Genomic DNA, 15,098 nt, shown 5'->3' with positions numbered 1-15,098 from the left:
ATTGTGTCCCAGGGATATCTTCTGGATTTCAAAGCTTCTTCCCCAAAAGGAAGATTTCATCTCTCACAATTATCTGCAAACCAGATAAAGATAGAGGCATTCTTACATTGTGTTCAAGACCTCCTAGTTATGGGAGTGATCCACCCAGTTCCAAAGGAGGAACAAGGGCAGGGCTTCTATTCAAATCTGTTTGTAGTTCCCAAGAAAGAGGGAACCTTCAGACCAATCTTAGATCTCAAGATCTTAAACAAATTTCTCAGGGTCCCATCCTTCAAGATGGAGACTATTCGAACCATCCTACCTATGATCCTACCTATGATCCAGGAGGGTCAATATATGACTACCGTGGACTTAAAGGATGCTTATCTTCACATTCCGATACACAAAGATCATCATCGGTTTCTCAGGTTCGCCTTCCTAGACAGGCACTACCAGTTTGTGGCTCTTCCCTTTGGGTTAGCCACAGCACCAAGAATCTTTACGAAGGTTCTAGGGTCCCTCCTAGCAGTCCTAAGGCCACGGGGTATAGCAGTAGCCCCTTACCTAGACGACATTCTGATACAGGCGTCGACTTTTCAAATCGCCAGGTCCCATACGGACATTGTTCTGGCATTCCTGAGGTCTCATGGCTGGAAGGTGAACGAAGAAAAGAGTTCTCTATCCCCTCTCACAAGTGTTTCCTTCCTAGATTCTGTAGAAATGAAGATTTACCTGACAGAGGCCAGGTTGTCAAAATGTCTAAATTCCTGCCGTGTTCTTTATTCCACTTCTCGCCCTTCAGTGGCTCAGTGTATGGAAGTAATCGGCTTAATGGTAGCGGCAATGGACATAGTGCCGTTTACCCGCCTACATCTCAGACTGCTGCAACTTTGCATGCTCAGTCAGTGGAATGGGGATTACACAGATTTGTCCCCTCTACTAAATCTGGATCAAGAGACCAGGGATTCTCTTCTCTGGTGGCTATTTCGGGTCCATCTGTCCAAGGGTATGAGCTTCCGCAGGCCAGATTGGACAATAGTAACGACAGATGCCAGGCTCAGGGCTCGTGGACTCAGGAGGAGGCACGCCTTCCGATAAACATTCTGGAACTAAGAGCGATATTCAATGCTCTTCAGGCTTAGCCTCAGCTTACTGCGGTCAGGTTCATCAGATTTCAGTAGGACAATATCACGACTGTAGCCTACATCAACCATCAAGGGGGAACAAGGAGTTCCCTAGCAATGTTGGAGGTTTCAAAAATAATTCTAAGGGCAGAGGTTCACTCTTGCCATCTATCAGCTATCCATATACCAGTAGTAGAGAACTGGGAGGTGGATTTTCTAAGTCGGCAGACTTTTCATCCGGGGGGGTGGGAACTCCATCCGGAGGTATTTGCACAGTTGATTCAACTTGGGGCAAACCAGAACTGGATCTCATGGCGTCTCGTCAGAACGCCAAGCTTCCTTGTTACAGATCCAGGTCCAGGGATCCCAAGGCAGCGCTGATAGATGCTCTATCAGCGCCTTGGTCCTTCAACCTGGCTTATGTATTTCCACCGTTTCCTCTGCTCCCTCGTCTGATTGCCAAGATCAAGCAGGAGAGAGCTTCAGTGATTTTGATAGCACCTGCGTGGCCACGCAGGACTTGGTATGCAGATCTGGTGGACATGTCATCCCTTCCCCCATGGGCTCTGCCGCTGAGGCAGGACCTTCTACTTCAGGGTCCTTTCAACCATCCAAATCTAATTTCTCTGCGTCTGACTGCTTGGAGATTGAACGCTTGATTTTATCAAAGCGTGGTTTCTCCGAGTCGGTCATTGATACCTTAATTCAGGCTCGAAAGCTGGTCACCAGGAAAATCTATCATAAGATATGGTGTAGATATCTTCATTGGTGTGAATCCAAGGGTTACTCATGGAGTAAGGTCAGGATTCCTAGGATATTATCTTTTCTCCAAGAAGGATTGGAGAAGGGATTGTCAGCTTGTTCCTTAAAGGGACAGATTTCTGCTCTGTCTATTCTTTTGCACAAGCGGCTGGCTGATACTCCAGACGTTCAGGCGTTTTGTCAGGCTTTAGTTAGAATCAAGCCTGTGTTTAAACCTGTTGCTCCGCCATGGAGTTTAAATTTAGTCCTTAAGGTTCTGCAAGGGGTTCCGTTTGAACCTTTGCATTCCATAGATATTAAACTTTTATCTTTGAAAGTTCTGTTTTTAGTAGCTATCTCCTCGGCTTGAAGAGTTTCGGAGTTATCTGCTTTACAATGTGATTCCCCTTATCTCATTTTCCATGCAGATAAGGTATTGTTACGTACCAAACCTGGTTTTCTTCCTAAGGTGGTATCTAATAAAAATATCAATCAGGAGATTGTTGTTCCTTCACTATGTCCTAATCCTTCTTCAAAGAAGGAACGTCTATTACACAATCTTGATGAGGTTCGTGCTTTAAAATTTTATTTACAAGCTACGAAGGATTTTCGTCAAACATCTGCTTTGTTTGTGGTCTACTCTGGACAGAGGAGAGGCCAAAAGGCTTCGGCAACTTCTCTTTCTTTTTGGCTAAGAAGCATAATCCGCTTAGCTTATGAGACTGCTGGCCAGCAGCCTCCTGAAAGAATTACAGCTCATTCCACTAGAGCAGTAGCTTCCACATGGGCTTTTAAGAATGAGGCTTCTTTTGAACAGATTTTTAAGGTGGCGACTTGGTCTTCGCTTCATACTTTTTCTAAATTCTACAAATTTGATACCTTTGCTTCTTCGGAGGCTATTTTTGGGAGAAAGGTCTTACAGGCAGTGGTGCCTTCCGTTTAAGCGCCTGCCTTGTCCCTCCCTTCATCCGTGTCCTATAGCTTTGGTATTGGTATCCCACAAGTAATGGATTAATCCGTGGACTGGATACACCTTACAAGAGAAAACAAAATTTATGCTTACCTGATAAATTTATTTCTCTTGTGGTGTATCCAGTCCACGGCCCTCCCTGTTATTTTAAGGCAGATGTTTTTTATTTTTAAACTACAGTCACCACTGCACCCTATAGTTTCTCCTTTCTCTTGCTTTTCTTTGGTCGAATGACTGGGAGTGGCAGTTAGGGGAGGAGCTATATAGACAGCTCTGCTGTGGGTGTCCTCTTGCAGCTTCTTGTTGGGAAGGAAAATATCCCACAAGAAATGGATGAATCCGTGGACTGGATACACCACAAGAGAAATACATTTATCAGGTAAGCATAAATTTATTTATTTTTCCTTCAGTTGCTCTTTGTATGGAGGTGTCAAGTTTAGTGTTTGTGGCCTTGGTTGTCATTCTGTCTACTAGCCTTTGTATCTTTTGCTATAATAAAGCATTCTGACTCAGTTGTGTCTGTGGATTATTTTGTTTTTCAGAACAAGTTTGTTTTGTCTTAACGGCTGAATCTTGATCTGTATTCTTACAGATGAAAGAGATGGGGGGGGCCCGGTGGGGGGGTTCTTAGAAAGGCATAAAGGATTTTGGGCTCCTCGAAGGCAAGGTTACCTATTAATTTTCTTCATAAATGGAAAGAGTCCTCAGCTGCATTCATTACTTTTGGGAATTTAGAACGTGGCCACCAGGAGGAGGCAAAGACACCCCAGCCAAAGGCTTAAATACTCCTCCCACTTCCCTCATCCCCCAGTCATTCTTTGCCTTTCGTCCCAGAAGGTTGGCAGAGAAGTGTTGATAGTCTCTTATGGAGGGTAGTACTCTTTGGCATGGGACTGGAGTTGTAAGTAGTCCTGTCAGCCTCTCAGTGAGAGCATGGGTGAAAGTTAGAGTCTGGAGATGCAGGGAGAGTCTTTCATATTAACAGCTCCACAAGCAATCAGCGTTGTCAAGTTTTGCTGCCTGCTTTTTTCTCTCAAGTCCATGACAGAGGTGACGCTACTATCTGTCACACTTAAAGGGCCGTGTTCCTGTTCCACGGTGTAGATTCCGATAAGATTGTTTCTTTTTACTTTCATCATGGGTGTATTGTAATGTCAACTGTTTATCCAAGAGGGGCTTCAACCTTTCGGGGATAACTTTAACATAAGGTCTCAGTGAGGCTCCTTTGTGTATCTAGGAATCAAGGGTTAATATCCATTGAGGGGGATTATTGAACAGGGGGGGGGGGTTATAATCATGTTTATGTGATTCTGTCTGCTACTGTGTAGTGTTGCTTCGACTCATGGCTATTTTGGAACATAACGACCTATGTCTAGTGACGCAGGCCTTTTCGGTTGGGCGCACTTTTGCTTGAACTGCACGGTTTGCCTTGTGACCCCATTTCCGTTTTCCTGACCGCGTGGCAATGGAGAAATCCTGGTCCGCTGCTGTCTGGTTCTCTGGAGGCGGCAGTGTCCCATTTATGAAGAATTCTTGGAGATGGATGTCTCTGATTCAGACTCTACTTCTTGCGAAGAATATGAATTGGGCCGGGTGATACATGCCCATCAGTTATGTTCCGAATGCCGTTTTAGAGTGCTCTGTTCCTCGGGATCAGGGAATCGGGTGCCCACTGAGCCATCCGCCTCTGGGGATTCTATTTCTCACGAGACGAGTGCCCTACCACCAACTCTTACTACGCATGCAGGTAACCCAAACGCTACTTATGCTTTCTAGGGAGTGTGGCCTGTTCCCGCCGGAGGTTACGTCACGGTTACGCATTGCCATATCTTTGACGCTGGCGCATTCGCACCTCCCGGGAGTGTGTTTATGATATTGTATGTGTTTCGTTAACCCGGGGCTCATCAGGCGTAGGATCGCCTGGTCCAGTTCAGCCTTCCGGGGGAGTGACTGCCCCTGAGGCCTCAGGGGGTCAACCTTCTGGGCCGGTGTTTCCTTTTGTCCCGGCGGAGGTATGTTGCACCTTTTGTTATAGACTGGCGCACCTCCATGTCCTACAAAGGCACATTTTTGGCGTTGCTGGAGGATCCCACTCTTAATGGGTCTGGGGTTTCTCAGTCTTACTCTTCGACTGGCTTGCATACATAAACATAAGGGGATGAAGTAATCTTACTATAGTAACATAGTAACATAGTAGATAAGGTTGAAAAAAGACTGAAGTCCATCGAGTTCAACCTATACAAATCTAAAATACTTACAAAAAGCTCCAGTTAAGCTTAAATAACCCCATTAAAATGTGACCCATTTAATACTAGCAATCATATCCATGAATTTTGTTTATATACAGAAATTTATCCAGACTTTTTTTAAATGTATCTATGGTATTGGCATTCACTACCTCCTTTGGTAATGAGTTCCACAATTGTATTGCTCTTACAGTGAAAAAATGTTTCCGTTGCAGGAGATTAAATCTCCTTTCCTCCAACCTTAAATTATGACCTCTTGTCAGAACCAATTTTCTTGTTATTTGTGTATCCTTTTCCAGTTCTGAGCTTGGAAGTCTCAGACCCCTGTTGGGCTGGTCCTGCGGGTCTGTCCATTCTTCCTGGGCGATAACCTACGGGTTGCCTTATCTTTTATTTGGTGTAAAGCTCATGTTGTGGTGTGATGTTTCTTTCTGGAACTTTCCTCTCTGCAATTGATACTCATGATTTTGTGGTCGCTCTGTTTACAAAGGTCTGACTGTTCTTTATCCCTCCATCATCGGGGGAGACTATGTGGCCTTGACAGTGCTGGGGCTCTTGGTTTTCTGGGTCCCGAGTCTGGAGTTCTTGTCTTGGATCCTTCTTCCATTCCCTGGGGACTTGTGGTTGGGGTCTTTCTGTCCCCCTGTCTATCAGACATGTCTGTCGGTTGGGCTGGTCATGTGTTGGAGCAGGATCTGAGATCTGTTGCTCTGCTATTTTGTCCTCGGAGCATTCGAGGTACAGTAAGCCTTTTTGAGGTTTCTTCTTTCTTAACATTCACGATTTGTGGGAAGGACTGGCGGCTCTTAGATATCCTGTGACGTTATCCACTGGTTAGTGGATACTTAGCAATCTGAAGGATCCTATCTTCAGCTGTTTTCTACTTTCCCATGCAAGTATTTAAGTTTCAGAGTCATTTTTAGATTACTGCAGTATGCAGAGTTTTTGCTTCAGGTGTTGTTCGTCAGACTTATCTGAGCTTGCTACACGAGGTTTCATTCTGAATATTTTGGTATTCTGAGATACCTTTTTGCGACTTGGGACATTCCTCTTCAGTTGCTTTCTAGAGTGTGGTTTCTCTGTGTTAGAGGAAGATCCTCTCTCTGTTTCAGACTTCCGTCCTTATCCTGTGGTTTCTGCATTTCTGGGGTCTGGGCGTTGCCTCCCCTTGTTTCTATGAGACTGGTTGGGTCTCTGTTAGCCTGACCCGGTTTCTCGTGTTTTTGCTCTGTGTTTTTATTTAGGACTCATTGTTCCCTTTTTAGGGTTTTTTTTGGGCGTTCCTTATGCTTGCTGGAAGCTAGCTCAGCATACTAATGCACTGTGGCTACTCTGCACTGTAGCAAACCGAGGGTTGCAAGTTCAATCCCCGGCGAGGTCTATTCAGCCTTTCCTCCTTTTGAGGTTGATGAAATGAGCAGCGCCTTGAGTCCCTTAAGGGGGATTAGCCGCGCTTTACAAGTACAATCATGTTTTCTCCATCCTTTTCTTCTTTGTGGAAGAATACGGTAGTTTGTGCCCTTTCTTTAGTAAGAGGTGTGTTGTTTTGAGACCGACTGCTGTGGACGGTGTCTCTTGGAGGCTGTTACTCAGTCGAGTCTAGTTCCTGCGGTCTCTTGCAAGGCTGTGGACTATTTGCGGGTCAGTGTCCATGGGCCTTTTCCTGGGAAGCAGTGTGTTTTCAGTCTTTAGTTTTTGTCTGGAAAAGTGTTCTCTTCTTTTGGTTATGTTCTATCAGACTGCAGTTCTTTTGGATCACTAAGATATGTTTCTGACACACACACAATCTCACACACACAATCTTACACACACACACACACACACACAATCTCTCAAGCAATCTTGTTTTTCCCAGGTACCGTGTAGCTCCAGGGATCTATGAACTGTATTTGTGGATGGTAACATAGTAGGTGAGGTTGAAGAAAAGTCTGAATTGCATTGAGTTTAACCTTTACAAATCTAATATACTTACAAAAAGCTCCAGTTGAGCTTAAATTAATTCCATTAAAAAGTGACCAATTTAGCACAAGCAATCATATCCCTGAATTCTCTTTCTAGCCAGAAATGTATCCAAACCATTTTTAAATGTATCTAAAGTATTGGCATTCACTACCTCCTTTGGTAATGAGCTCCAAAATTCTATTGCTCTTACAGTGAAAAAAATGTTTCCAATGCAGGATATTAAAACTCCTTTTCTCCAGTCTCTGCTCTGGTAGTTCAGTGGTTATATTGATTATCCAAAGAAAAATTCTACCCCTGTTTTTTCCCCAAAGGGTTATTGTTAGGTTTTTGTAGGAAGAGCTTTGGTATTTCTTTTTACTCTAACTTATTCCTGCGCTGTTTGGTTTACTTACTGGTTTATTCCTGATGTTCGGTTTCTTAGCTTGGCTGCTTCTTTTGCACCTATTTAGTTTTTTTTTTTTTCTATTTCTTTTTCAGGCTTGTTAGTCAATTTAACTTGTTAGTTATTTAAAGATATTGAAGGCCTTTATTTTTAGGCTTTTTTTCACCAGAATTCTGACTATATTTTCGAGTTAGTCTGGAAAAGTTTATCCGCTAGTTCTTTAAAAAGGTCGATTTTCTCTCAAAAAGATTGCTAATCCTTCTATTATTCTTGGTTTAGTCTTATCCTGGCCTAGAATTAAGCCTGTTATTTTCCGATTTTTTTTTTTCCTCCTTGGAATCTTCATATTGGTCTTGAGGATTTTGCAGGTTTCTTCTCTTGAGCATATACATCAGGTGGATATTTAACTTCTTTCTGGAAGTTTTTTGATCCATTTAGCTAAATTTTCTGTTGGAAGAATGTCTGCTCTTTATGTTTTTTCTCCTTATCTTATTTAGAATAAAGTGATGTTTTCTGACTATTTAAGTTGAGACATTGTTGTTCCTTCCTTATGTCTTTTTTCCATATAATTCTGTGTGACGTATTTGGTTTGGTTTCTGTAAGAGCTTTGTAGTGTTATATTAACACTACTAAGGTTTTTTCAGAATAACTTTTAGTTTGTTTCTTCCTTTTGTTGGTTCTATGTCATTCAGTTTTTTCTTTGGCTTCCTGGTTTAAAGTTTTATAGTGGCAGGTTAGCTTTCACCCAGATGGCTTTCTTTTTTTTTTTCTTTTAGTCCAGTTGCCTTTTCTTGTGTTTCTGATTGTTTTATCTGTGAACCAATTGTACTAGAAAGCTATTTGGTCTTTCTTGTATATACCATTTTTTGTATTACTCATGGGTTCCATAGCTTGGGTATTAGTTCCTAGGAGTAATGGATCATGGACTCACCACCTGTATAAAAGAAAATATAGTTTATGCTTACCTAACAAATTAATTTATTTCATGGTTGTTATAGTCCATGAGACTCCCACCCTGTTTTGATCTGGGTTGGTCTGTTACTATTTTTGAGCAAATCTGTTTTCCATGCTTTTTTTTATGGATCATATTCCTTATCCCTACCTCATTTTGCTTGGGTATATGATAGACCGAGGTACCTTTTGAGGTGCAAGGTGTTTTATAGAGGTTTGGGAATCTTTTCCGCCTCCTAATGGTAAGAGATAGTAATTCACAGGAGTAATGGATTGTGTACTATCACCACAATCAAAGAAATTAATTTATCAGATAAGAATAAATATTTATTTTTTCTAAAGGTCCATTTTCTACAGGAAAAAAAGTAGGCATCTTTTGTATTGGTACCTCACAGGCACTAGAATTGATCTTTAGTTACAGTGGGTGCAGATAACTAAAACAGCTTCAGTACCGAGTGTGAAATGTCTCGTCACTAAATACATTAAATGTCTTTATTAATATGTTTTTATTTAATTATTTTTTTTAAAGAGTTGTAAAGAAGTTCCAGCCGCAGAAAAGACTGTAAAACTTCAACCAAGCAGCCATGTTGCAAAACTTCAGATCTTAAATGTTGATGGTCAAAAAGCTATGCAGATAAAACATAATGATGAAATTGAATGGATTGCGGGTGACACCATGCAAAATCTTATCTTTCAAATGTATGATGAAGCAGACAGAGAAATTATCATCACTTCTGGACTGGCAGAAAAAGTGAAGGTATGTGCTTAAATATGAATTCACTTGGAGATTTTGACAGATGTACTCTTTCAGAACTTATCATCAACTCATGAAATGTAGTGTTATAATCATAGGGCCAGATTACAAGTTGAGCACAAAATATTGCTTCTGTGAAAGCGATATTTCCGGTCAACTTACTAATACTAGCGTACGCAAATGTGCTCTGGTATTACAAGTGAAGATTAATGCAAATGCAACCTTGTGTTCGTATTGCACGGAAGTATTGTGCACACGAGCACGCTTTCATAGACTCCAATGGGAGCCTTGTTCTCATACCGTCAGATACGACATGAGAACTAGCGCAGCAAAGGGGGTAAGTTGCTCAGCGATGAGCAGCAATTTTAAATATATATGAATATATACAGAGGGTACGTAGTGCAGGAAAGTGTAAATATGTATGTATATGCTTATATACATATATATTTATACAAATTTACATATGGGATAGCACCTCAATCTTAACCCAAATATAAACTTTTCTTTTGTGCATTAAATGCTCAGGATAAAGGACTCCCTCCAGAAATAGAAGTCAGACAAATATTATGTATCAATATAGGATATCTCCGCACTTGAAAACAATATATATGAAAAAAATGCTCCAAAATATAAGCAATAATTATAATCCAAATATATGATATCAGCAACAAGTGAACAATTTTATTATGACCAATATATATACAAAAAGTGATGCAATAATAGTAAAATACACAGACTGGGCGTCCCCAGTCTCAACTGTGCATAAAGTTGATGATACAGTGCTTTACTCATAAGCCTGAATGCTAGTATTTCAACACAGCATTCTGCTTGACATCACTTTGGCATGTTGCTGCAAGCTTGCAAATAACCTCATATACTCAGCATCTCTATGCTTGTTAAATACTTGGAAAAGTTTGAATGCTTTAATTATTTTGCAGCTGCCTTTATTATACTGAGGGCTGATTTAATATTTTCAGGGACTTTCTCTTACATATCACGCAGTTATCTGTGTTACATGTTTATTTCTACGACAATCTTTGATTTTATTGAGACTGGGGACGTCCAGTCTGTGTATTTTATTATTAATGCATCACTTTTTGTATGTATATTAGTTATATTAAAATTGTTCACTTTTTGCTTATGTCGTATAATTGGCTTATAATTATTGCTTATCTTTTGTAGAATTTTTTTTCACATATATTGTTTTCAAGTGCGGGGACATCCTATATTGATACATATATATTTATGTTTTTGTATGTGTATATACACATATTAACATATAAATATATATATATATATATATATGTGTGTGTGTGTATATATATATATATATATATATATATATATATATATATATATATATGTTGTTTTTTTCTCTTGTTAAGTGTATCCAGTCCACGGATCATCCATTACTTGTGGGATATTCTCCTTCCCAACAGGAAGTTGCAAGAGGATCACCCACAGCAGAGCTGCTATATAGCTCCTCCCCTCACTGCCATATCCAGTCATTCTCTTGCAACTCTCAACAAAGATGGACGTAGTAAGAGGAGAGTGGTGTATTATAGTTAGTTTTTTAACTTCAATCAAAAGTTTATTTTTAAATGGTACCGGAGTGTACTGTTTCATCTCAGGCAGCATTAGAAGAAGAATCTGCCTGTGATTTCTATGATCTTAGCAGAAGTAACTAAGATCCACTGCCGTTCTCACATATTCTGAGGAGTGAGGTAACTTCTGAGGGGGAATGGCGTGCAGGTTTTCCTGCAATAAGGTATGTGCAGTTAACATATTTCTAGGGATGGAATTTGCTAGAAAAATGCTGCTGATACCGGATTAATGTAAGTTAAGCCTTAAATGCACTGGTATCAGGCTTATTAACAGAGATACATACTCTATATAATATTATAAAAGTGTAATATAAAACCTTTGCTGGCATGTTTAATCGTTTTTATATATGTTTGGTGACAAAACTTATTGGGGCCTAGTTTTTTTCTCCACATGGCTGGCTTGATTTTTGCCTAGAAACAGTTTCCTGAAGCTTTCCACTGTTGCAATATGAGTGGGAAGGGCCTATTTTAGTGCTTTTCTGTGCAGCTAAAAATACTGACAGAGACATTCAGCTTCCCTCTGCATGATACAGGACATCTTTGAAGGGCTCAAAAGGCTTCAAAGTCGTGTTTGAGGAGGGTCAAAAACCACAGTAGACTGTGGCAGTTGTTGTGACTGTGTTTAAAAAACGTTTTTGTCATTTATTATTCTGTTTTTGTTATTAAGGGGTAAATCATCCATTTGCAAGTGGGTGCAATGCTCTGCTGACTTGTTACATACACTGTAAAAATTTTGTTAGTGTAACTGCCTTTTTTCACTGCTATTTCAAATTTTGTCAAAATTTGTTTCTCTTAAAGGCACAGTAATGTTTTTTATATTGCTTGTTAACTTGCTTTAAAGTGTTTTCCAAGCTTGCTAGTCTCATTGCTAGTCTGTACAAACATGTCTGAAACAGAGGATACTTGTTCATTATGTTTAAAAGCCATGGTGGAGCCCCATAGGAGAATGTGTACTAAATGTATTGATTTCACCTTAAACAGTAAAGATCAGTCTTTATCTATTAAAGAATTGTCACCAGAGGGGTCTGTCGAGGGGGAAGTTATGCCGACTAACTCTCCCCACGTGTCCGACCCTTCGCCTCCCGCTCAAGGGACGCACGCTAATATGGCGCCAAGTACATCAGGGACGCCCATAGCGATTACTTTGCAGGACATGGCTGCAATCATGAATAATACCCTGTCAGAGGTATTATCCAGATTGCCTGAATTGAGAGGCAAGCGCGATAGCTCTGGGGTTAGACGAGATTCAGAGCGCGTAGATGCTGTAAGAGCCATGTCTGATACTGCGTCACAATATGCAGAACCTGAGGACGGAGAACTTCAGTCTGTGGGTGACGTCTCTGAATCGGGGAGACCTGATTCAGAGATTTCTAATTTTAAATTTAAGCTTGAGAACCTCCGTGTATTGCTTGGCGAGGTATTAGCTGCTCTGAGTGACACAATTGCAGTGCCAGAGAAATTGTGTAGGCTGGATAAATACTATGCAGTGCCGGTGAGTACTGATGTTTTCTTCTGTTAAGTGTGATCAGTCCACGGGTCATCATTACTTCTGGGATATTACTCCTCCCCAACAGGAAGTGCAAGAGGATTCACCCAGCAGAGCTGCATATAGCTCCTCCCCTCTACGTCACTCCCAGTCATTCTCTTGCACCCAACGACTAGATAGGATGTGTGAGAGGACTATGGTGATTATACTTAGTTTTATATCTTCAATCAAAAGTTTGTTATTTTATAATAGCACCGGAGTGTGTTATTACCTCTCTGGCAGAGTTTGAAGAAGAATCTACCAGAGTTTTTACTATGATTTTAGCCGGAGTAGTTAAGATCATATTGCTGTTTCTCGGCCATCTGAGGAGAGGTAAACTTCAGATCAGGGGACAGCGGGCAGATTAATCTGGAAAGAGGTATGTAGCAGCTTTTATTTTCTGACAATGGAATTGATGAGAAAATCCTGCCATACCGATATAATGTCATGTATGTATATTTTACACTTCAGTATTCTGGGGAATGGTACTTCACTGGAATTACACTGTGTACATAAAACTTTTTAGCCTATTTTGCAGGGACTAGCAACAGGCTTTTTAATAACTCTTAATTTATGTTAAACGTTTTTGCTGGAATGTAAAATCGTTTTCATTTTCTGAGGTACTGAGTGAATAAATGTTTGGGCACTATTTTTCCACTTGGCAGTTGCTTGATCTAATTTCTGACAGTTTCTGATCTCTCTCACTGTTGTGTGTGAGGGGGAGGGGCCGTTTTTTTGGCGCTTTTGCTACGCATCAAAAAATTTCAGTCAGCAGCTCATTGTATTTCCTGCATGATCCGGTTCATCTCTACAGAACTCAGGGGTCTTCAAAACTTGTTTTGAGGGAGGTAATTCTCACAGCAGAGCTGTGAGATTGTAGTTCACTGTAATTTTTTTTTTCTGCTATCAGAGTTAGTTGTCTTTTGCTAATGGGAACAAACCTTTGCTAAAGTTGTGTTGTTTACAAGGATTGATGCTATAACTGTTTCAGTTTATTAATTTTCAACTGTCATAAATCTTCTGTGCTTCTTATAGGCACAGTACGTTTTCATAATATTTTACAAGAATTGTATTCCAAGTTGCAAGTTTATTTGCTAGTGTGTTAAACATGTCTGATTCAGAGGAAGATACCTGTGTTATTTGTTCCAATGCCAAAGTGGAGCCCAATAGAAATTTATGTACTAACTGTATTGATGCTACTTTAAATAAAAGTCAATCTGTACAAATTGAACAAATTTCACCAAACAGCGAGGGGAGAGTTATGCCGACTAACTCTCCTCACGTGTCAGTACCTGCATCTCCCGCTCGGGAGGTGCGCGATATTGTGGCGCCCAGTACATCTGGGCGGCCATTACAGATAACATTACAAGATATGGCTACTGTTATGACTGAAGTTTTGGCTAAATTACCAGAACTAAGAGGCAAGCGTGATCACTCTGGGGTGAGAACAGAGTGCGCTGATAATACTAGGGCCATGTCAGATACTGCGTCACAGCTTGCAGAACATGAGGACGGAGAGCTTCTGTCTGCGGCTGACGGTTCTGATCCAAACAGATTGGATTCAGATATTTCAAATTTTAAATTTAAGCTGGAGAACCTCCGTGTATTACTAGGGGAGGTGTTAGCGGCTCTGAATGATTGTAACACAGTTGCAATACCAGAGAAAATGTGTAGGTTGGATAAATATTTTGCGGTACCAACGAGTACCGACGTTTTTTCCTATACCTAAAAGACTAACTGAAATTATTACTAAAGAGTGGGATAGACCAGGTGTACCGTTCTCACCCCCTCCGATATTTAGAAAAATGTTTCCAATAGACGCCACCACACGGGACTTATGGCAGACGGTCCCTAAGGTGGAGGGAGCAGTTTCTACTTTAGCTAAGCGTACCACTATCCCGGTGGAGGATAGCTGTGCCTTTTCAGATCCAATGGATAAAAAGTTAGAGGGTACCTTAAGAAAATGTTTGTTCAACAAGGTTTTATATTGCAACCCCTTGCATGCATTGCGCCGGTCACAGCTGCAGCGGCATTCTGGATTGAGTCTCTGGAAGAGAACATTAGTTCAGCTACTCTGGACGACATTACGGACAGGCTTAGAGTCCTTAAACTAGCTAATTCATTCATTTCGGAGGCCGTAGTACATTTAACTAAACTTACGGCTAAGAATTCAGGATTCGCCATTCAGGCACGCAGAGCGCTGTGGCTAAAATCCTGGTCAGCTGATGTTACTTCTAAGTCTAAATTACTTAATATACCTTTTAAAGGGCAGACCTTATTTGGGCCTGGTTTGAAAGAAATTATCGCTGACATTACAGGAGGTAAAGGCCACGCCCTGCCTCAAGACAGGGCCAAACCTAAGGCCAGACAGTCTAATTTTCGTTCCTTTCGGAATTTCAAAGCAGGAGCAGCATCAACTTCCTCTGCTCCAAAACAAGAAGGATCTGTTGCTCGCTACAGACAAGGCTGGAGACCTAACCAGTCTTGGAACAAGGGCAAGCAGGCCAGGAAACCTGCTGCTGCCCCTAAAACAGCATGAATTGAGGGCCCCCGATCCGGGATCGGATCTAGTGGGGGGCAGACTTTCTCTCTTCGCCCAGGCTTGGGCAAGAGATGTCCAGGATCCCTGGGCGCTAGAGATAATATCTCAGGGATACCTTCTGGACTTCAAATACTCTCCTCCAAGAGAGAGATTTCATCTGTCAAGGTTGTCAACAAACCAAACAAAGAAAGAGGCGTTTCTACGCTGCGTACAAGAGCTCTTGTTAATGGGAGTAATCCATCCAGTTCCACGGTCGGAACAGGGACAAGGGTTTTACTCAAATCTGTTTGTGGTTCCCAAAAAAGAGGGAACTTTCAG

At 41.2% G+C, this 15,098-nt stretch overlaps 1 protein-coding gene across 1 annotated transcript in view; it reads left to right on the top strand.

The window, feature by feature from the left end:
• SMCHD1 (structural maintenance of chromosomes flexible hinge domain containing 1) overlaps positions 1 to 15,098 on the top strand; it is a 1,770,687-nt gene that overhangs the window by 1,011,360 nt on the left and 744,229 nt on the right. Inside the window, exon 24 of the mRNA XM_053715865.1 lies at positions 8,885 to 9,112. Within this exon, the coding sequence (XP_053571840.1) occupies positions 8,885 to 9,112 (228 nt within the window). The remainder of the gene's footprint in view (positions 1 to 8,884; positions 9,113 to 15,098) is intronic.

This window comes from Bombina bombina, chromosome 5, assembly GCF_027579735.1.
Source record: "Bombina bombina isolate aBomBom1 chromosome 5, aBomBom1.pri, whole genome shotgun sequence".
NCBI lineage: Eukaryota > Metazoa > Chordata > Amphibia > Anura > Bombinatoridae > Bombina > Bombina bombina.
This window is presented reverse-complemented; position numbering and strand designations above follow the sequence as displayed.